General features: G+C 38.1%; 3 protein-coding genes across 7 annotated transcripts in view; 2 read left to right on the top strand and 1 right to left on the bottom strand.

Annotated features, from left to right (window-relative positions):
* LOC105283627 (calexcitin-2) overlaps positions 1-5,727 on the top strand; it is a 31,132-nt gene extending 25,405 nt beyond the window's left edge. For both annotated transcript variants that reach the window (XM_011346539.3, XM_011346540.3), the window contains 5 exons: positions 1,255-1,307; positions 1,509-1,628; positions 1,994-2,108; positions 2,685-2,782; positions 2,901-5,727. In XM_011346539.3, the coding sequence (XP_011344841.1) occupies positions 1,255-1,307; positions 1,509-1,628; positions 1,994-2,108; positions 2,685-2,782; positions 2,901-3,008 (494 nt within the window). In that variant the 3' untranslated portion in view covers positions 3,009-5,727. The remainder of the gene's footprint in view (positions 1-1,254; positions 1,308-1,508; positions 1,629-1,993; positions 2,109-2,684; positions 2,783-2,900) is intronic.
* Positions 5,728-6,523: 796 nt separating this feature from the next.
* LOC105283626 lies at positions 6,524-9,777 on the top strand. 4 transcript variants are annotated; one of them, XM_011346537.3, is made up of 4 exons: positions 6,524-6,916; positions 8,301-8,552; positions 8,637-8,897; positions 9,070-9,777. In XM_011346537.3, exons 2-4 carry the CDS (start codon positions 8,362-8,364, stop codon positions 9,290-9,292), a joined length of 675 nt encoding a protein of 224 aa, XP_011344839.1. In that variant the 5' UTR covers positions 6,524-6,916; positions 8,301-8,361; the 3' UTR covers positions 9,293-9,777. The 4 variants fall into 4 exon arrangements, with proteins under 4 accessions (XP_011344839.1, XP_011344836.1, XP_011344837.1 ...); XM_011346535.3 differs by lacking the exon at positions 6,524-6,916 and adding an exon at positions 6,953-7,677; XM_011346536.3 differs by lacking the exon at positions 6,524-6,916 and adding an exon at positions 6,954-8,056.
* Positions 9,778-10,949: 1,172 nt separating this feature from the next.
* Positions 10,950-18,421, bottom strand: LOC105283624 (peroxidase-like). The gene is made up of 13 exons (XM_026968858.1): positions 18,316-18,421; positions 16,380-16,533; positions 16,067-16,254; positions 14,651-14,827; positions 14,342-14,538; positions 13,690-13,885; positions 13,337-13,534; positions 13,013-13,160; positions 12,498-12,660; positions 12,125-12,295; positions 11,856-12,054; positions 11,482-11,587; positions 10,950-11,391 (listed from the first exon to the last, which is right to left on the bottom strand). The coding sequence occupies exons 1-13, from the start codon at positions 18,419-18,421 to the stop codon at positions 11,271-11,273; spliced, it is 2,124 nt and encodes a 707-aa protein (XP_026824659.1). The 3' UTR covers positions 10,950-11,270.
* Between the last annotated feature and the right edge of the window lie 4,979 nt (positions 18,422-23,400).

The raw sequence follows: 23,400 nt of genomic DNA, 5'->3' as shown, positions 1-23,400 counted from the left end.
TCCCGCCACGTAGAAGCCGTTTCAGTCTGCGCGCGTGCTCGCGTTTTTGCGGCGACACTTCATTTTTTTTTAATGTAAAAATGCATGTGCATCGCGTACAAAGCGGTGTGAACCGCGCGTAGAGGTGGCACTCAGCGAGCGTACATCTACGTACGTACATGTGTGTACGAACGCGCGAATATGAGCATGCACGAGCGAGATAGCGCGCTATACCGCGCGGACTATGGAGGTCGCAGGCGTGCACACGCCTGACGGCCCTCATTAACCCCTCGTTTTCTTCTCCTCTTTGAGGCCGATTGGCCGCTAAACATATCCCACGCGGACGCTTCTGCCGGTCTGACACATTATTTCACCGTGACCTAGGTGTGAACGCAGCCGGTACCGCGATGTATTCTCGGCTCGTTCTGTTCTCCAAATTTCATTTCTCGAGTCATGGGAGGTTACAAATTCCATCATTCCTAAATCCTGTTATTAATTTTTATCGCGACGTTATCTTACGGCCTCTTCGGGTTTGATAGCAGCATTTGACTAGTGATACTCCGAGGTGTTTATTTTGCATGAAAAAGTGAACACGTTATCCATTATCTGTGTCGCCACGGCAGGTAGCTATACTGTACGAGGATACGACCAATCGATTTTTAATCTGTGTCGTGAGTTCAGAGTTTTTGCAACAAGTTGCACTGTTAAAGATACACCGGCTGCACGGCCGGATACATCGGTATTAATTATTCCGCCATGACCTCGGGCTTGTCAACCGTCCGCAGACAAATTCTACCTCGTTGAATCGTAATCGGCGCTTAACGGGATTCTAGCCGCAGGAAGGAGTCGCGAAAGGCGGGACGGGGGGAAAGGGGTAGCTTCCTTCTTTACGAAACGGAATTAATAAACGACAGGTCCGCGAGCAGAAGAGCCGCGCGAAAACGAATAAACTACTCGCGGTGCAAGTGGGTCATCTTCAGAAAACTAACGGTATCCAATCTTGGCCAAGTATGGCCAAAATCGAGTGGCATGATCGTTCATCTTGTCCTTTAAGCGAGAAATGCACGATGCATCTCGGGGCATGTCGACGACAGTTGGAATAACCGCGTTTTATGTGAGAAATAACAAATAACCGCGCAAGAAAGTTCGTTGAACACGAAATACCGCGCGCGCTGGACAATATCGAGCTTTTAATCGCAACATAAATCTAGCTGAGAGCACGCATTAATATGAGATAATAACGGCGACACCTTGCTGCTTATTTTTTTCCCCCAGATGTCAATCAGAGCGGCACCATCGACATAAAGGATTTCGATCTCGCCGTGCAAGTAAGTACGCCGCAGTAGATCAACCGAATCGTCTTCTTTCTACTACTACAGGGTTTTTATCGCAAAAAAAGATCTGACTTGCGATATGTAAAAGAGACTCGGATGCATGATCGATTACTTCTTTTTCGCTCGTGTCGATCGCGTTCATCAATCAGAAGTATTCAGGGAATTTAGCTGACTCCCGATTATTTCGTATTTTAGCGAATCTGCAACTCCAGGCATTGGAAACTGGAAGACCCAACGTCGCAGCACATTAGAGACACTTTGAATAAAGTTTGGGAAGGATTGAGACAACGGGCCGATGCTGATCAGGATGGACAGGTATGAATTATTGTCCTTTAGTTTAACAATAAAGCCAGGTTGTGATTTATCACGCTTTAAAACGCGCCCTTCTTTATTTTATAATACACTCTCTAAAATAGCTTCCTAAATTGTCGATATATTTCTGTTCCACTTTCACAGTCGGCGTTTATCGATTTTTAAAATGTTTTTGCGTTTGCGGCAATTTTAAGATAGCTTCTCGAATGTCTGTATATTTGCGTTTTGCTCCGCGATCCAAAAGGAACATCCCGCGATATTTCGCATCACGCGATTAATATCCAAAAAGCCACGCTGGAAACGCAGGCACGGCTCGCCGATCAGAGACGAATACGTGTACGCGATATTAACAGTCGCTGATCTTTCAGATCAGTCGAGACGAGTGGTACTCGATGTGGGAGGAGTACGCGAAAGATCCGGCGCACGCACTCGAATGGCAACAAACATACATGAACTTCATGTTCGATCTCGAGGATTCTTCCGGTGAGTATTCGCGTGCTTATTTCTCGGCAGACGAATACGTTTGCGTTTGGCGCGCCAGTTATGCGCGCGGCTCTGATTTATTACGCATTTGCGCGGGAATTCCAGAAATACTAATATAATCGTAATTACTTATGCTGAGTGTCTCTGGGGAAAGCATGTATCATTAGTTCCGGTCCCCTCTCACGAAGTTTCGCGAATTACAGTAAATTCAAAGCGGCTTACTCTAAACCACCATAAACCCTTTTTCGCTCTGCCCTTCCAATGAATAGTGTAGCAACAGGAAAAGAGCTGCCCCATGATATACAGTATAATTTGTGCTTCTTTTCAGTCCTAACATAAATTATATATATCACACAATACCTTTTTAGATGCAGAATTATAAATAAGCCCGGTCCCTACGACACCTGCTCGCTTATTAATTTTCCCTTTTTTCTTCACACTAATTTCTAATAATGCACATAATATTCATCTCTGTACATAAAAATTTTTCGCAATTTGTTTTCGCATAAGCTCCTCGACTATATATACATATATCGTAAAATACGGTCTTAAATTTGTCTTGTTCTGCGTCGTCAGGTGACGGATCGATCGACGAGACCGAGTTCAGCAAGGTGTGCAGCAGTCACGGCGTCGCGGAGGCAGAGGCACGCGAGGCGTTTAAGAAATTGGGGGTGGTGAGTATCAATCAAGCGGAAGGAGATAATAAAGGAAGGAAGAGCAGGGTAAACCACGTCGTACGAGTGGTGTAACGGAGTGCATCGAGTCTCACGGAAACTGTTTACTTCTCCGCAGGGCACGGAAGTGACTCGCGAGAAATTCGCCGACCTGTGGAAGCAATACTTCTGCTCCGACGACCCGAACGTACCTGGAAACTTTATATTCGGGAAGACTTCTTTCTAACTCCGCCACTCCGCGAAATCGAATACGCGCATATACATATATACATATATTTTCGTCCTTACAGACAGATTATTTTGTGTAATCGCGTGACTTGCTAAAGAAAGAGAGAGCCGCGGTCCTCGTAACCCGCTAGACAAAATTCTATTTCGTTCACCGCTCATCCATGTATTCGTATCGAAACAATGTGAATGTAATTATAACCGAACGAGAGAAGTTTGCATATTATCTGCTCTCTATTTTGATTTTATTTTCTGTCGCGGCGTGATTCCGACCGAATAACGTGCAACCGCGTAAAACGACGGCTTGTACATGCAGTTTTATTCACCGTGTACTGAATATTTTTATTGCACCTGCGCTCGATTGCGACAGAATATAGAGCCGACAGAATTGAAACTGCATTGCAACGCTTTCCTTCATTGCTGATATAATCCATTTGTCCCTTTGACGGCATTTGCAACGTTCGCCAGTCCGAAAATTAGCCGGCTTTGCGTTTATAAACATCCGAGAGCATTCGACGAAGTGTTTCCGATCGATCTGCCGATAGCGTTGATTAATGTCTTCGACTGCGGAATCTTCCCCCGCAATAATGTCACAGCAAACACGTGCTGAACGTTCAGATTGAGTACTCATCTTTACGGCGCATATCGATCCGTCATCGTCGGCGAGCTAATTACGCCACGTAGCGTGTAAATAAACGCCTTTGCGAATTATAAAAGCGGTTACGCTGTTTCGATACGACGAGAGCGAGAGGTGAGAGGCGATTCAAGTGCTTTTCCTCGCGTGCAGTTACATTCACCAGGGGGAGGGAAGGGACGAAGGGTAGCCGATCGTAAATCCGTGCGAGGGAAAGCATCCCTTTCTCGTTTCCGCCTATCCCGTTTCCACGTTTGACGATCCCGGACGGATTATGAACGACACTCGGTCGTACAATTCGCCGAAACTGATTGGCATTTCGCGGCAGGGGAAAGAGAGGAAGAGAAATAGCGAGATTTCCCTCCGGCCTGCGAAAGATATTTTGAGAAGCGAAAACAAACGGTGCCCGCGCCAAACGCGCGCACCTCTTCGTGCAGTCCTGGTATTCTTTTCCCGAACAACCACGGCCTTCGCTTTATGTTTCACGGTAAAGACCCACTTTGATTCTTCCTGTATGGTTGTGCTTCGAGGAATAAAAGCCCTTTTTTTGCAAGTTTATTTCGCCCGTACCGGCAGAATTCGTATTCGTTTCGGCAAAAATCACGGCGTTTTTGTATTCCCGAAGAGAGGGATTTAATTGCTACGGAAAGAGAGAGAGAGAGAGAGAGAGAGAGAGGACTGTATGCGATGTGTATGATGTTCCGGCAACAAAAAAAAAGGGAAGCTATGCACGAAGGAGATCGATAAACGCGCGCTACTCGATTAATGACCATTCAACAACATTGCGATGATGCGCGGGATTGTTGTTACATTCTGCGCTGTATCACAAAACCTGTGTGCATTTGTTAGTACTCGTTGGAACGAAAATTGAATTTTATATGGTCACGCGATCAACTGGTGATTAATTTCACCATATTGATATTTCAGCGTTAATTGCTGTCGCATTATGTTACGGATTTGCGGCGAAAATGTCGCCGTATAACCGATGTCATTGTTTGTATCATCGTAAATTATACAGCCAGAAGTGCATTCGTCAAACGTTGTATTAAATTAACGATAGGTGTTCCGCGGGAATTAATGATTGTTGTAATAAATAATGGATGTGCATCGTGTTATATAGGGGCAACCGAATTATTATTTCCAGAAAATGATATGTGTGAATATGATTTGCGTGTTCCGCTGATGATTTCTACAATCGACAATGGGCATTTCGCGCAGTTAACACATCGCTACACTAGATAAATTGTATTCTTTAGATTCGCTTTGATTATCGATCACTGCCCGTAAAGAGACAAACACGATATATATCGAAGCAGTGTATGTATTCAGTCTACCAAATGTGTAAATAATGACGAATCACGACGAGGTGTATTTTCCGTACTTGTTAGAAAGTGGATGTACTGATAATCGTTGAACTCTCGTCCGCCACTGAGTCACTGAACAAACGCGGCTATAAACTAGAGAGAAATATGCATGTAATGAAACATTGCTGTCAATTGCGAATATTCAGGCACGGGTTTAAGCGATACGTTTAATTTCAGAGGAACGATCAATCAGCGCGCGGATCTATGTCCGTAATTATATAATAAAGTGTCCCGTGCATTGTCCCTACATGACGGTTTCGATTAACTGTCACATGCGATATTGAGATAATCACATTAGCAAATTTACGAATTACAATTCACTTTTGTCGCGACGCTAAAGAGTTGTATGATTTATTTGACGCGTTGGAGCTACTTTCGCGATTCTTCTCCATCGAAAATTAAATTGCATCCTTCTTTTTATATCGCAGAGTTTTTTATTTTTTATAATGATTTCGTTTTATTATTTGTTTCATTACAAAAATACTTTAGTACAAACGTGTGTCAATCTTAAAGAAGAAGAATCAAAACGTCTTAACCTGTGCCTGCAATAATGTATATGGTTCTCATGTTGGGGGAAACACAACATGCTTACTTGTTGTAATAGACATGTACGTACTATTTCCGTTCCTAAAAGATGCATATAAAATATTATATAAATATCACAGTATGTCCCTGTACGTGAAAGATTGACGAGAAATATAAAATATATACTGTACACAAAAGTTGGAACATCTCGTTTATCAAACATGTCCACTTCCTGCTCCTCTTCTGTTATGTAACAACTATATGTAGCAAGTTACAACGTGTTACATTAATAATAACATGTACAACAAATTTGCATAATTCACGACGATTCCAACAACTGTCGCGAAGTAACTGTTGACATCTAACACGCGATACATCAAATGCTGTAGCGGATCATTAAAAGTTCATGCTTTTTGTTTTATATTTTTATGTACAAAATTGTACCATAAAAAAGTTCAAAAAAAAGCGAAGCTGGTCATTGCATGCCGTTGTTAATAGAGACCGGTTTCATCCTGCACCCTTCATCTATGTTTGCTATTTATTCCGTCATTTTATCCGAGCTAAGTAGTCGAAATCAGATATTCAAAGACTCGAGAATCGCTCGTTGCCAGCAATAGATGACAAAAACGGAAGGATATATTTGCTTTACCATGTTCAACATCTTTAAGATAATATCTTTAAGATAAATATTTATGATATAGCGTATAATCTTAAAGTTACACTGTAATAGTTTCGCAGTGCCATATTGCAACATCACATTGTAGAGATATGAGAATACAAGATTTAACAAAATGGCGAGACAAAACTATAAGCCTTTCAAAATATTGCATTGGGATATAAAAGCGTCGCAATAAATTTTTATAATCTTGAAATTAAATATTTCAATAAAATTCGTGTTCATCTTTATAAATGTGTATATAATATAAATTTATATTTCATTTATATCTTTCGAATCTTTTAAAATATCTTTTAAAATTTTATTGTTTTTTTATCGACTGACATTTATCAGCTTATGCAACTTCGCATCTATATTTTTCGTTGCAAGCGTGAGTAATGAATTACAATATTTTTACTTTGAAAAAAGTGCATGAAGCTTCCAAGTGTCCAAATGGAAAATGACAATATGATACTCGTGCAAGTTTTTCGCGTGAAAGTATGGATGAATATATAGACATATATAGACATTCGAGAGACATGCGGCTGATGCAGCTTCGCATATATCTATCTCAGCTTAATTGCACACGTGCTGGCTCCATCTCGCCCGCGCAAACCGAACTGTGCGAGCTCTTCTCCTTATCCCGGCGGGGAAGATTCGAAAACAAGATAAATGTTGGAAAATTCAGCGAATCGTCGCACCACTATTCGACGTGCGGAGTGTTGAGCATAGTAAGTTGATCGCGCGACAAATTATCGAACAAGGATTAGAATCGAGGTTAAAAAAGACTCGCCCGGGTGACGAGTCGAGGGAAGAAAAATCGTGATCAGACACCGATCATCCGTCATGGGCAAGCTCCCTTGAGCAACCTCCCGTTTTCGGCATATGTCACCGTCGCTTACGTCACTCGTTACGTCGCTTACGTCGGTTCCTCGAATCTCGCATCACGTGCTACCCAACAAACACGTGGCGCTCGCATAACCTCTAAGGCCGGTGTTCATGTAGTCCGTTCTTGATATCGAGATTGTCTTAAACATGATCTTCAGATATTTGTTGGCCAATCCGACAGCTGTATCAGTGTCGAAAAAGTGTACTTTAGACTACCTCGTTTTAGGAGAATGGATTATGAATATCGGTCCAAGTCTAACGTCAAACCTTGCTTCGCGGTATTCCCGTGTCACTCTCGCGTACAGTTTCATCCTGACCGTATCTTATCGCGTTCGACTTTGGTATGCGATAACTTGGCCGGGTGAGATCGATCCTCAGTGCTAGCTATCAGTGCTGCGCGACGAGTCGCTATGAGTATTGTGACGATCGTTTCACGCAAAAACCGATTTTTCTGCACGGACGTACTACCATCCGCGCGATACTGTCCGCCAATGTCAGGTTCACGCGTCTGGTACAGGCTGATCGATAAGTCCTGGGAGTGAGAAGTTTATCGAATAGCTTGTATAATAAGGTGTAATAAGGTGACGTTAAACGTAAGAGCAATGTGAGTAGAACGACTGCCTGCACAGATTACGCCCGTTATTTCTCTGTCTCATTATCTGTGCCAAAGCGAGAGTTCTCGTGCACCTGATTATTAATTATACTCGCTGAGATACCTATGAAGGCGTTACTCCTTAATAATGCTTCTGCTTACGTGTTAGATGTGGAATAACGTTTACATAACGCCTAACATTATGCTTATTCATGGATCCGTAAGAGATGATGACACCTTTGTAGCTAGACGTAATAAAAAATATGATTTTATCAGACACTTGATGTGCACTCGGTATTATTTTATACCGTTACGCAATTTGATGACTGTGCAGTATTTGTTATGCTTCAATTTTTTAAGATTATATATGGATATATAAAGTGCATGTAAGGTACTGTACAAAGTAAAATACAGTAAAGTATAATTTGTAAGATATTCTCCACATTGTATGCCAAAGTGCTTATTAGGAATATGTTTAAATAAAATACAGTTATTTAATATAATGCATCTAAGTGGCATGTAACTTAAAGAAATTTTCAAGCTTAGTATTTCTTACTTAGCATTTCTACGTTGCATCCATACTCGATGTGTAAAGTATTTGTCTTTTCTAATTTGTTGCATTATGATTGTCACAGGTTGGATGCTGATAATGAGGTAGAATATTCCCTGGAGGAGGAAGAAGAAGAAGAGTATACCATGACTTATGTAGGAAACTTAATATTTGTGGATAAGCACTGCAGACAGTCAACAAGCATGGAAGAATCTAAGAAACGTGTCGATTCCCTATCGCTTGCGTATGAAGATATCTCCAACATGCCTTACGATATCATAGAGGATTTTAGTTGCACCTTGTATCACTTGGATATCAGTCACAACTTTTTCAGCAGGTAAATTCTCTTTTGGACAATTACAAAGATGTCACTTGGAACATGTGTGAGACGAGGATAAAACAAATTTCACGGGAATTTCAGGAATTTACACTTTCTGACAAACTTCGACAATCTGAGGTCTCTCAATCTGGATCACAATAGAATTGACGAGAATACCATGTTCCCATACATTCCCACTCTTGAGCTACTCTGGCTGAACAACAATCACATACAGAACCTGTATCCCTTTATGAAGAATCTCCAGAAAAGCATGCCAAACCTCAAGTACTTGTCCATCATGGGAAACGACGCGGCACCCAGTTATCTTAACGGTGGATCATTCTATGATTATCTTCAGTACAGGTATGTGCTCATAGAAGACATTTCCTTTACATTTAGTTTTACAGTGCAATGACAACGTACAAGTGATTGAAATTGTCAAATCTTGTAAAATATTTTTGCAGTATAAAATATCTATATATATATAAGCCAAATTTAATATATATTGAAAGTGCATTGAACATTTATTGAATAGGTTGTACGTGCTATCCTGGTTCCCAACATTGGTGCACCTAGATGACAGGAAAGTCACTGAGGACCAACGGAGGGAGGCTGTCAGATTGTTCAAACGACCGTTGTACAGAAGCATTACACTGCCAGAATACATTAGCGATCTACGTAAAAAGTTGTTCCCGTTGAAACCAACACTGGCTAGTCAACTAGTATGGCCATCGAAAGAATCCAACTTGATTATTTGAGCAGTATTAAAGCGCGGCTTGCAATTTGCGATCGCGACGATATAAAATATTTACGCCGGAAACAGATGAGCTTATAACACTTTGTATCCTATTATCATTGAAAAAGACGTGCCAATCGTATACATATATGGAGCAATACATGGAGCTGTGCGTTTTATAGTCGTAAGATAATGTGTAAGGAAACATTGTTTTTTAATGGTCACATTTTATATGAATTATACTCGAAGTGCAGCTATGCGAACAAATGATTCACATATTAGATACAAATATAAGACAGCTATATATTTATATGTAGAATTTCCGTTACATTTACTTAAATACATATCACGGTTGTACCACATTTACGTAATTTAAACAAATGTTTCTAAAGCGATTGAGAGATTGCGCCGCAAATACCGTTTTACACTTTGTACACTTTACACGTACATATGCCCTGAGATATTTATGTCACATTTTAAGAAAATAAAGTTATTTTATTCACAGTCTATCTTTCTTTTTTTTCTAACCTCAGTGAATTATTGCGTAATAAAATGTTCGTGTACCAATCGAATAATAATTGTAGTAATTGCGATAAAAATGTACTCACTTTATGATGATCCTGCTTCTTCGCTACTACTTTCGCCGTACTTTAGGCAGAAGATAAAACAACATGGAGGCGGTGTCGATCAATTCACTGATACCGATGAGATGAAATCATGATGTTGACTCGCGATTTGGCGATGGCGATCACACATGTTTTATAGGTCACAAGAAGCACATTATTAGGCACTTTCGATAATTCGCGCACGCAATTCATTTTTCAGACAGCACCGAGCTTAAAAATACAAAACAATTCTATGATGCTCTAAGAACCGCCGCGGCGCGTTTCGTTTATCGGTTTGAAAACTGTCACATCGCAATATGGCGGTTCTCGAAAAATCGCAGCGCAGGTTAAATGGCAATCGGATCGTTAATTGCTGGTTTCATTATGCATAAAATGATAATTATTTGTGTTTACGTGGAAAATCAGCTTCTAATCAATAAAATTAATAAGATAAAATATTAAAGACTGCTAAAGATATTGTTTGGTTAGTTTACCAACGTTTTTGCAAGAAATATCACGATTGGAAATAAGGAAACTTATTTTAATCAAAGCAACTAGGTCCTAGTAACCTAATAGTAATTGCGATGTAACAGTTTTCAAATCGGTAGTCACGAAACGCGCCGCGGCGGTTCTTCGAACATTTTAGAATTGTTCCGTATTTTTAAGCTCGGTGCCGTCCGAAAAGTGAATTGCATGCGCGAATTATCGGAAGTGCTTCATAATGTGCTTCTTGTGATCTATAAAACATGTGTGATCGCCATCGCCAAATCGCGAGTCAACGTCATGATTTCATCTCATCGGTATCCGTGAATCCGTGAATCGATCGACACCGCCTCCATGTTGCTTTATCTTCTGCCTAAAGTACGGCGAAAGTAGTAGCGAAGAAGCAGGATCATCATGAAGTGAGTACATTTTTATCGTAATTATTGCAATTATTATTCGATTAGTACATGCATGAACATTTATTATGCAATAATTACCTAGTTACTAGGTGATAGGTGAAAATGAGAAGCGCAGTTATCTATTTTATAAAATATTGCGTAAAGTGTTGATTATGAAATTAATGATAAGCACTTTTACGAAAATGGTAATTTAATTTTTTTCTTCCTTTGTCTCACATGTGTTATGATTTGTACAATATACAAAATTAGCTAATACTAGCGTGCACGTTGCATACACATTACAATTGGCGCTGTTAATTGCGCTAAAAATATAAAATATAAAATAGTAAAATATAAAATAGTAAAATATAAATTAGTAAAATTTTCGATTTTTTTACTTCATTTTAGTACTTTTTCTATTTCTTAGATTAATTATTGTTGATTAGTTTTAAATAACGATAATACTTGAGTTCTGTTTCTATTAATAGAAACAAACTCGTTTGCATGAATTTGTTCATTTTTTAAATTGGAATCCATTAATATGGTAATTTGTAAAGCCGTGAGTCTCTGAACCAAAATCCTTCCACAAAGAAAGATTTACTTGCGGCAGCTCGTCGCATGCCCTCATCGGATTCCTGAAAATAACATTACAGGTATAATCATCGCGCAAATTCCAATTTCAATAAAACGACCAAAATGAGAGAAAAAAAATCAATTGAACTTACATTTCAGATACTTGTAGGAATCCTAATTTTTGCATATATTGAATACGGTCTCCATTGTCGCAAAGCAGTCGCGATATAGACGACTTTCGTAATTCGTTTAATTGTTCTGTAACATGATATTTTTGTAGAAAATTATTGATAACTAGCTGTATAAAATACAATTTAATTTTTAATATATTTAATCTGACTTAATCAAGTATTCAATATTTGATTTAATCCTTGCTTAATAATTGATATTCCAATAGCATTTAAACATGATAGGTAATTTTAATTTTATCGACGCTACTTACTAAAATATTCATTATTATGCTCTATTTACATTATTTACATTATTAACATCTATTACCTATTTAAACTAATAGGTATTAACATACCTAACGTAAATGCTATTTCCGGATTTCCGGTCTCGAACCAGTAACGATCGCCGACTCGCGTTAGTTGAAATTGTTTTATCAAGATACACTGGAACGTCGGGCCAGCTAAAGTACCAGCCACGAGCCTCTCCAAAGATCCGCCGACGGTCAACTCGACATCATCCGGGCTGGCATACAACGTGGACAGTTTCTGTATATCCTAAGAATCAAATCCACTTTCAGTTTAGTGAATATCCGTTTTCACTCACCAGCAAATCCGTTTTACTCACTGGGAGAGATATATGGTCAGCAAAGTCCTCGAAAGTGCGTGCTCGCCGTAATCCGCAGTATTCGCGATAGTCGTTGTATGATGCGATTCCGTGATCGCGATCTCTCTGTATGTCCGTCGCTCGCAGATCAGAACCAAGAACTCTTCCTCTCCTGAACAAGTACTGCGTAATCTGCAAATAATTGTCAGCATTAATAAAATCTGCATTTTATTATTGCACACGTTATTCAAAACATTTGCACTGCTTTTTTATTATATTGGTAATCTCTCTCATTTAATTTTACTTTCAGTGTGAGATACTTTAGTTTCAATTTTAATTAAATTCGTTTTCCACTATTCATTTTATCTTCGATTTATATTTCTATGATACATACCTCTTCGTCGAAATATGTATCGGCATTTTTCTGCGGTTGAGAGGATAAACCCCGTGTCAGATCGTCTAGATTGTTGCCCTTCTCTATAATACCGGGTCTATTGAAGTGATCGCTCAGTCTCAATGAATTGAAAGGAGAGTAGTATCGTTCTTTCATCACCAAGCTATTAAATAGAATTGTTATCAATTATATAGATTTATTATATCAATTTGAGAAATTTATATAATAATTATTATATCGTTCATATTTTATGTAATAATCTCAATATAAAAGTTTTTAAACTTAAGATAAGTAAAAAATAAAATAAAGTTAGACTATATATAAGTCGAGGTAAATATGCAATGATAACAGTAAACGATATCTTGGAATAGAAGTGCTTGACTTGCAAATGTATACGGAACTAAATGAACCGTATTATATTAATTTACATATGGCCGACACAATTTAAATAGTTAACTATATTGAAGATAATCTTGAAACGTTTTGAGCTTTAAGAAGAGTTGCTAGATGCTTACTTCAGATGACCGGCGATTAGCGAATGGAAATATCTATTGGCTGCGTTTGCGTGCTCGTTCAACACGTTACCTTTAACTGTCTTGTCATAATCATCCACATAATTGGTAGTGTCATAATTGATTTTGTTCTCATAAACTTGCATAAGACCTACAATGTTAAGAATTGCTAATGTTACAATCTGAATGTACGATAAGCAAGAAAAATAACTGCAAAGAATATTAAAATCTATAATACATTCTAAGTCATTGCTAAAAACGTTTTTAATTCTGAAAGTACTTTAAAAAACATATTGAAAGCTGGATATAATTGATATTCATGCACACCTAAGAAAATCGGCAGCCATTCGTAGTACGCAATATTCTGATGTTCAGCGATCACGATGCGACGTGTTTCTTGAAATATCGTTTCGTCGGTCCAGTGAGGATTTAATTCCGCCAAGTAATCGGCAACACGATTGTGCTCTCTGAGCAATACGATTTGTAGGATCGTCAATTGCGGATTCTGATTGGCTCGAGTATCACCTGAAAAGTTAAATATTTTTGTAATATTTTCACTTTGCATGAAATTTTCTTTAAAAACTGTGTGTTTTTCTCTAAAAAATTACGGATGTTCAAAAAATACGAAAGACAATATTAAATCTTGCAAAATTTACGCACGTAAATGTCTATGTTCTCACCAGTAGCGTAGCACGGCTCGGATTCATACACCAAATCGCACATGGCAGTTTTATTTTGCGACTGTGGTGGAAACTGTCTGTTCTTCCTCACTTCCACGTTCAAACGTCCGCCAAAACCAGCACGCAAACTAGCCGCAACGTCGTTGCTCGATCCGTAGACGATCGAAAGGTCCAAATAATGAGTGACAGTGTTTAACTAGAAAAATATTGCTTACATCAATGGTGAATAAAATAATTTTCTTATAACTAGAATTAATTATGAGAATTTTAGAAAAAAAATTAGAAGACTATTTTTACACTTACTTATAATGTATCATTTATCATTCAAGTGTATCATTGATTGCAATCTTGAAAATTGACATAATTGATCGCTCATTATTTATGGAAACGGTATGATTAAATACTTCGCGATATCGAGATTAGAAAACAGCTTGGAAATCGATCGTGATTAAAATGGCTAAAAACAAATGAATGGAATGGCTAAAAATGGCTAGAAACGCGGCTAAGAATAACCGCGATGCCAAGTTCGCGGCTCTCTTCACGATTACGTAACGACGTAAGGACGTTCAATCGACACGGTCATGTTCTTTCTCGCCTCGTTACCACGTGCGTAACCGTAAATGAATGAATGAGCGAGATGCAAGTGCGAAACCTGTTCTGCTGGCTTGTGCGGAGACGAACAGCCACGATCAAGGTCGGTCATACTACGGACAAAGTTCAAGCATTGCACGGAGGATCTGCTGTACACTGGATCGTCACGCGGTATCAGTATTGGGAAGCACAGGGGTGACGTCGTCGCTTCCGGTGTTATCTGGCCATTGAATGTGCAGCATCGTGTCTGGTGGGATTCTGCGATCATGAGATCAAGAGAACTGGAGTGACACTGTCATCATTCGTCGTTACCAAAGGGACGTACGATTTTTGTAGATCTTGTAGATGTAACGAAGGGCAGGATACGTACTTGACTGAGTTGTGCCATCGATCAAACCCATATCGTGCGCCATGATTTGTCCGTATTGCATCGAAGCTAGGGTCCAGAGTCTATCATCGATGTCAATGTTCTGGAACATCGTGTAGCTGACGGCTCGAGCTAGAGGCAGGTCTTGACCGGTGACTGACTTCGTTGGTGCTCGAATGCCTGCGTTAAATAAATTTGATTAGATATTAGACAGAGTTTTTAAGATATTTGGACACATTGTTTATGTTTGCAAATCCTTCTACAAATATTGCTTCTTAAGTAAATCTTCTATGTCCAAAGAAATTAATTGTTTTAATTGGTGCGATTATCGAACTAGCAAAGGGTACATATAATTTTCGCGTGTTTTTACGGAAACTATAGAAAGTGTGCTCGTTGTTGTGCATAGGTTCGAAAGCGAACCGGTGGCGGGAATTAGGAAAAACCAGTTTCGGTTACGTAGAGTGTTATGGTTCGATGCGCAAAATCTACTAAGTGCGTTTCATATTCACGTCAAATTTTATCTCGACAAAATCGACTAGTTCATTCCGCTAGCCGGACAAATTTATTGCAGAAAGTGACGACCGGTGATTGTCAGACTTGTTGCCAACAAGTCGTCGGCACGGAAAAATATAATAGTGCGCGGTAATGCAATGATAAAAAATTTCTTCGAACAGAAATGCTGTAACTAAAATTTCTAAAATTTAATATTGATAAACAATATACATTAAGTTTCAAAATTTCAAAATAATTCCTAGTTTCTGCAACACATTAATTTCTTGTATGTATCTTTTTATACGTAATACATTACAACTTTATTACACAAGGTATTATTACAAGTTAATGTTGTGTTTTCCCGATTAAATAACACTGCTATCTTAATTATCACATTCATCATGCTCTGGTTACGGTATTCTGATTAAATACATCGTACAAAAACCGCGTACGAATAAACGTCGTAATCTTTTTACGCAGTTGGGGGCCACTTACGTTTCGCGTTTGCACCCAGTCAACCGTAACAACATTTAAAACGAAGCACCGAGAAAGAATCGACATTATGTAGTGTCACTAGGTCTGAGTTTTTTCTTGTGGAAATTCCACGAATTGTCAAGTATGGCATAATGCAGTTCTTTTTCCATGTAATTATTATCATTACTTTCGACTAAGACACAGAATAATTCTTTTTCATGCGATTATTACGATTACTTTCGATAAAATAGTTAACCGGAAATTTCCTTGTTATAAACTTTTTACGATAATTTCATTTGTTTTGTGATTGTACACGGTAAATTTAGAAAAAAAGTCTGGTGAATATATCTCGAATGTAAAGAATAACGTTTGCTTGGAAAGTAAATGTTATGAAGAAATGAAAAAATCAAATTAGTTATGCTATGTAATTAATTATGTGATTAATTTACTTACCATCACTGTAACGTGGACGCAAGAGTCTTCCGTATCTTGTATTGGCTAGACCCCACGATGGGTTTTGAAGATTATTGCAGGAACCATCGTAACTTCGATATCGTAAACGCTGACAAGCTTGGGGATAGGTATCGCCGCATTTGATTTGTTGATGGATGGAAGTAGTCTTGTCTTGATTGAAAGAAAAACTTAAACAAAAGAAGAAAATAAAAATTAATGTTCAGAATCAGTATTCTAAAATTTGAGTAAAGTAAAAAATATAAAATATTAATACTTTATAATTTTCTTTACACAATATTTTTCTTTGACTTACATGGAATTTGGAAAATTCGACGAAGATGAAAGATACGGATTTGACGTAAAGTAGGTGGCAGGATTATAAGTGCTGATGATAGGGTTCTTATTAATCGAAAACGGCAGATACGCACTGTCCGCAGCTTCTAAGTCAGCGGGCTTCTTGTCTTGTTCTTCTTATGAAATTATAAAATTATGAATTAGTACGCAAGTTTCACAAATATATCAATAATAATCACAATCATAGTTGCGAAGCAATTGCTCAGCAATGTTAACAAGGCCGTTTACTTCCAAAGAACTCGCGAAACAATTGTTCTGAAGTTTTTGCTATTAGCAACTGCTTCGCCGAAGGAAAGAGAGCAATCGCTACTTTCCCACGTAGGAACGTTTCATTCGCGACAGAAGATATTTATCTCTTAGCGATTCTTTTGCATCGATTCTCGGCGAAGCAAGATTTCCTTTCGTTTATCGTGTTGGCTATCGGATCCGGCAACGACCGCCGTGACGAGCAGCGTAGATTCTTCGATACATAAATCTCAGTAGACTCGTGCGTTGAAGAGATCCGTGTGCGTGGGAGACTTTCCCTGTTTAAAGGGCCAAACGCAAGAAATGTTTCGTCATCGATAAGTATAACCGTGGTTCCCTTCGGTATATATTTATCGTTGCGAACGTTACATTTATTGTATAATGACGTCGTTTTTCTCGAAATCACTTAGCTTGAAGTAACGCGCTGCCATGGGAATGATCGAAACACGTTCGCGCTATTTTACGTTCGCGAATTTGTGCATGCAGTTCACACGTACATAAATTTCACGGCTAAATAGTTCGACGAAAATGGAAAATCCTTGATTGCCCGAGCGACCGTTCGTTCGCTCGACGATTCTGTATCGCCGTAGACCTCTCGAAAACGTAAAGTGCATTCCAGCGGTGCATACACGACTCGTGCCCGCGTTTTCCATCTCGCGAACCATTTCTTGCCATTAACTCCCACCTGTTGCACAAGGAACGTGCCGCATATACGTGCGACCGTACAGTTTCTCCTTCTCGACGCCGTGTCTCCCGCCCTGATTATTAATACTGTTATTGCCGTCAGAGAAAGCAGGAATATTCGAGCTAGATCATTTTGACATTGCCTCTAAGTTTACGTAAAGAATAACGAAGGCGGATGTATTGGTAATATACTAAATATCTCTTCAATCGGCTATACGAGAAACGTGTGTGTCAAGACCCGTTGCAACTCATGCAACTCATTAATGCATATGCGATGTGGCAAATAATGTGATTTCTCAATTCCCATCTAATAACTCGTTTTAATGATATGCTAATTTCAGATTTAATGCCGATTTAAGGATTATTACTAAGATTGGTATAAAACGATATGTAAGTAGCTTTCATTAAAATATATATATATGATGGGAGCGTTCTATATGATTACTATTCTGTTTTGCAATATACAGATCGTAACGTGCGTTAAAATAGATGAAATCATCGAACGGAAAGAACGAACATGTTCTTTCACGTGTTTTTAAAGACTCGAGAATGGTGCATGCTGCCAAGTAAATGTCGAGGTTTTACGTCAGATGGTGGTTCACATGGCTTTTTATCGCGCTGCCCGGAATACTGAATAGCTTTAAGTTAATACAAGCAATTTATGTTGTTTCATATTGTTATTAATGAGTTTTTGAAAGTTGTAATGGAATGGTTGAGCTTGCCAGGTTGTAAAACGGGTAGAACCGCGTTTTATAACTGGCCGAATTTTTGTAAAAGTGGATATCACACAAGAAAATAGGTATAGGAATACCTTCGAAAAATAGATGTCATACAGAGATAAATTTAGTAGATTATAATTCTAATGCACCGTAGAAAATTTATTAAAAATGGGTTTTCTTAAATCGTCATGAAAATCCGATGTGACTTTCATCGATTTCATTGTTCGAGACGGAAGTAAGAATTACCTATTTGTGATGAAGTAGTCTGCTTTTTCGTCGTGACATCTTCGGCGATTGCCGTCGTCTGTAAAAGTGCTGCAAGGAGGAAGCTTGCAGCCCAGAACCGCCGCATGTTCCTGCATTTAGAAAGAACGAAGTATAAAATTGCATTTAAGTAATTGCAATAAGTTAATATTATACCGTTTCGCAAATATCGCAGTTGCTGATCTTTCACACTTTAATCTATTGCGAACATGAATGTTCTCGTCAGCGATGTCCATGAATGTGAAAGATGATACGATTTCAGAATGGCGAAGTTACGAAATGTTTTTCGCGCCAACTACCGATTCACTTATCTAAACCTACGGTTGCTTTGAGATGTAGAAACACAAAAATGTTAGAAACTTATGTTATACGAACATTACTATGGTCTTGTAAGATTCGCGGCAACCTCGACTCGAGACTATTTAGCGAAGCTTAGCAGGTGCTTTTATATAGTGTTCGGTTTTCCTGCTTAAACAGGTCTTAATGCATATTAATTTCCGTATACATCGAAAAAGGAAGTGGAATTTGCGACACAAAGAGGCAGATGGTGCGTGCAGCATTGCGTTACCTTGGTACTATTTTCATCTCCTTGCGGTTTCCTAAGGTCGAACGTGCAATTCGCGTCCATGTGGAACGAGATATATGTATTTATGTAACATATCACACGATATGCATCGCGGGCATAAATTTCACCCTCTCACATTATCGTCAGAAATTCGAATAGAGAATTTAATTTGACGAGCGCGGAGAATTGGATTTCCGCGGAAGAGAAACCTTCTAGCTTGTCGTATGTACGTTTGTCCGCTCGGATGTTCATCTTACTAACATTGCGGGATGGTAATTCAATTTCCCGTTGACGCATGGAAATCCAGCCACAATTGCGTTCACTTTCAGCAGATGCAATTTGCATGACTTCCTCACCCGATTGCCGAGACGTGTGCGCGATGTTAACAAAATTGCTGAACTAATCCTCGGCGTTGTCTCCTCCGCACGTGACTACGTAGATAAGAAAATAGTGATATTTTTGCATCAAATCAATCTGAAATTGAGTCATTACAATCGTGCACGTGCTTAATCAGGATTGCTATCTTGATTTAATTTTAAAATTCGCAGTCGTAATCTTTAATAATTATCAGTTTCATTTTAATCAATCAATTGCAGTTTACCGTCGCAAAATACATCAAACAAGAAGAACGACTCGTTACTTGATTTGTACACGAATTCATACAATTTACACGCGAATAGAAACTCGATTGCATCGTTTTATCGCGCCGCCTGCTATGCGTAATAGCACGTTCTAATGCGCGTGGCGCGTTTCGACATGTATATAATTAAAGCATGATTCCGTAAGTAAAGAAAAGAAGTACTGATCAATTGATATCGACGTCATTGAAGGTTAGAATAGAATCAATTTGTAGCTGCTGCGGCGCCTGCTCAGCAATCATTTGAGTTGCGCTTGTACAAAGGAGACACATTCGAGATGCTATTTTACGTATTCTATCACTTTGCAATGCTGCTGCAATTCGCTCGTAAAGATTTTCAGTGACGCTTGGTTAAGATTTAGTGACGTGGTATCAGAAATTGGTGGCGCAACAATGACAAAAGGCGACAACGTGATCACGCGTCTTTTATGTAGTTCTTGCGACAACAAGTCGAGGAAATTTTCAAATCAAATTCAAGATAAGGTTGATGTTTATTATTTTTTTCTAACGACAATATGAAAGTGTCGATTAAATTGTGTAAGGACTTGTCTTAATTTTTAGACTAGAAATTTAGAATGTGTTTTCGGAATTAGCGATGATTCGAGTTACCTCTAATCTCGTACATCGGAGAAGAGATTTTGACAACAATTATTTGCATAATCGTTGGTGTACGATGCAAAATGTTACAAGCGGATTCCCCGAACTGGGAGGAGAATTTTAATAGACCGGGAGAGCGAATTTGGAATTGATTTTCCATCAGCGCGGAATTTACATATGTTTTTTTTATAAGCCGCCGCATCTTTTCGATATCGGACACATTTCCAATTAAGCTGCTGATTAAATTTCTGTTAACATAATGCTGTAATCCCGGGGCAGCGTCAGCATATTCCGCCTTACACAAGATTTATCTCGGATCAGCGACGAGTTACCCGATATTAGTCTCATGCATAAAACATCCACCCCCGGCGGGACGAGAGTTGCATTCTCACGCCAATGTTGCATCCCTCGTGCGTCGCTGGTTCGATGTCGCGCGAAAATCTGCTTAATCGCTCGGCGCGGCTCGGCGGGCGCGATTGCCTTCCGGTTGCGAGTGATAACCTTCACGCGCGAAGGCGTGAAAAGGCACATGTAAAGGATCTGCGTCGTTGCTTGACTTTCCCCTTTATTTGTAACGACTTGCACAATTCATGGCGGAACCCCCCGTGCCCTGCCGTTGAAGGTCGCACGATTTTACTGCGCGTAACAACGGCGCCGATTTGACCGGATCATTCTCATGGCGCAACCCTTGTCCACGAGAGAGAAAAAGATACCGTTCTCTTTTTTTTCAATCGAATCCCTTGAATTTTATGGGCAGGACGCGCGTATCCGCAATATGCGAGTTGCTGTCCGCAATAAAATTAAAAAAAATTTTACCGCTGAGCCATTGGTCACAGCAAAAGTGCACGTTTCACGCATAACGAGTTACCTGCTGATTCTAGAGTGTTTTCTTTTTTTAAGATAATGTCTAGATGGTATCTCTGTTATGCGAATTATTTCACAATTGTTTTCAACTCGCACCTTTAGATGAGAACTGTGTCAAAGCTACGTAACGCACATGTTTTATCATGCGTAAAACTCATTGAAATTCTTTCATTAAATCAACAAAGTCATCGATATGTAGATTACGCCGGCAGGTTTTGCAAACTGCAGTAATCTTGTGATTAATAGCACGAAGTTCCAGCAAGTGATTCGGTCATGCTTTACACGCACAAGGGAACTTGCGAATATATATACTTAACGAGCAAGAAACTGCGAGGGAACTTGGACGTGCATAACAATTAGAGTTAAATCTGATGTTAACGAGACGTCTGTTTGTGCTACTGCCATTCAGGATTTATTTCGGAAAATTTATTGCATACATTTGCATTAAAGCTCATAATGGAGGAATCGTATGAAATCACTTTAATAAACGGATGAACGTATGCAGTATTAAAATATGCATATTGATCAATCCAGTATTAATCAGCTTGCTTTCTCCATTTCAGTTTGCACCATTAATTGTCCTAATTTACTTAATTAAGAGAAATTTTACACATTATTTGTATAATTTATACTCTTATGACTTGCACAATGTGTACGATTATGTTAAATGAATTATTTTTGTTAAGATACAGATTTCACTGACATCACTTTTGAAGAACTGATTTTTAATAATTTTATAATTATTATTATTGTTATAGATTATTAATTAATTAGATGTACGTATTTAAAATTTCTTTTCTGAATTTTAAATATCCGTGTTATCTTTAAAGATTTGCTCTATTTTTTGATGAACCATGGCGTTGCAATTCGGAATTAAAGTACATAGTTTATACAGCGATCAGATAAAGCTGATATTTGTAATTACGTGCTTTTATATTTATTTTAAAACACGATGATTAAATTGACTATACAAGATTCACCTTCCACGTGTGTATGTAAATTAAAGCACGGTTTCACAGGCTTAGCTAATAATCGATTCAATATTTCGATTTAAACAGTTATAATAAAAAAGCGAGTACTGACAATTACTACATCGTACTTTAATTTATATATTGTAATTCATGAATAATATGCATTTTTTTCGTGTGTCTAATGTCCATTTAAGAAAGAATCAACTATCAAAGAACGTGACCAAGAATTCTTGCCGTAGGATTTCAATAATCTGGGAGAGAATATTTTTCTGGAAAGAATAAAGAGATTTTCTTTCAATTCAATAAATGTAACCGATATTCAAGAATATAAGATTGACGTACATGAGAATTATCTTAAACAATATGTCAAACTTATAAAACTAAGGTGCAGGCTTTACTAAAATTTATTGAATAATCAATAAAAGTAAATAAAATAGATCAATATGAGAAACTCTATATACATATATTTGTTATGATTATCTTGCTTATTAAAAAGATGACTCACCGAGATTACACTGGTTTCAACTTCTGAGTAATGCAATAAATCGAGCTTTGCACACTTTATTCGAAGTGATCCCAACAGGCAATAAATATGATCGTGTAAATCCGATCCTCACGAGAAATAGAAAATAACAGATTCTAATCAGGATAATTAGCAAGTAAGGTTTCGGTATGTACTGACGTGGACAACTGAACGAGTAGCAGATACGAACCGAACTTTATAAATGGCGGGAGAAAGTACAGAGACATTGCTTCGACAACCCCACGCGGCTAAAAGCTCAATTTAACATCGAAACGTGTAACCGTGATTTGCAAAATAAAATTTATTGTTATTATACTTTGTAGGTAGATTTTGTTCTTGATTATTTATTGAGTTGAAAGGCTTTCTTTGAGAAAATTCAAAGTGTTTTCATGATACTTAGGTTTTAGAAAATTTCAGAAAATTCTTTGAGATAATATTTTATAATTTTCCACCCTGGTCACTGATAAGTTGCTATTAATTTTTATAGGAAGATAATATAATAATGTGTACATAATACATGAATTTATAAAATAGAATTAGTATAAATTATAAGTTATTCAATAATTATTTTATGTCGAACCAACTTATTTAAAGTGACTTGATTAATCGATACAGCAAGATATTATATTAATCCTATTTATCTATTAGGTTGTTGCATAATTTCTGTCGTATTTTGTCGGTTTTTGACGCGCAGTTTAAATTTTATAATATACACATGTTATTTTCTTAATGTATAAGCTTATATATGTATCATATTTGACGTCATCGTTGTCAAACGTGCTGTTTTAATTACAATAGCAAGCAACTTTTAAAGTTATCATTAAAGTAACTTTTAAAGTTATTTACTACCATTTACTACTGATATTACATATATGATATTCAAATTATTGACAAGTAAATAGTTAACATA

The sequence above is a fragment of the Ooceraea biroi genome, chromosome 4 (genome assembly GCF_003672135.1).
Source record: "Ooceraea biroi isolate clonal line C1 chromosome 4, Obir_v5.4, whole genome shotgun sequence".
In the NCBI taxonomy this organism is placed as follows: domain Eukaryota; kingdom Metazoa; phylum Arthropoda; class Insecta; order Hymenoptera; family Formicidae; genus Ooceraea; species Ooceraea biroi.
This window is presented reverse-complemented; position numbering and strand designations above follow the sequence as displayed.

Bases quoted from the DNA above. Each gene is read 5' to 3' on its own strand.
- LOC105283624 (XM_026968858.1), bottom strand. From the start codon at position 18,421: ATGCGGCGGTTCTGGGCTGCAAGCTTCCTCCTTGCAGCACTTTTACAG. The intron at 12,296-12,497 runs GTATGTATCATA...AATTATTTGCAG, and splicing joins ATACATATTTCGACGAAGAG to ATTACGCAGTACTTGTTCAG. The intron at 12,055-12,124 runs GTGAGTAAAACG...TTTGATTCTTAG, and splicing joins CTGACCATATATCTCTCCCA to GATATACAGAAACTGTCCAC.
- LOC105283626 (XM_011346534.3), top strand. From the start codon at position 8,251: ATGTGTAAAGTATTTGTCTTTTCTAATTTGTTGCATTATGATTGTCAC. The intron at 8,553-8,636 runs GTAAATTCTCTT...CGGGAATTTCAG, and splicing joins AGTCACAACTTTTTCAGCAG to GAATTTACACTTTCTGACAA. The intron at 8,898-9,069 runs GTATGTGCTCAT...TTTATTGAATAG, and splicing joins TATGATTATCTTCAGTACAG to GTTGTACGTGCTATCCTGGT.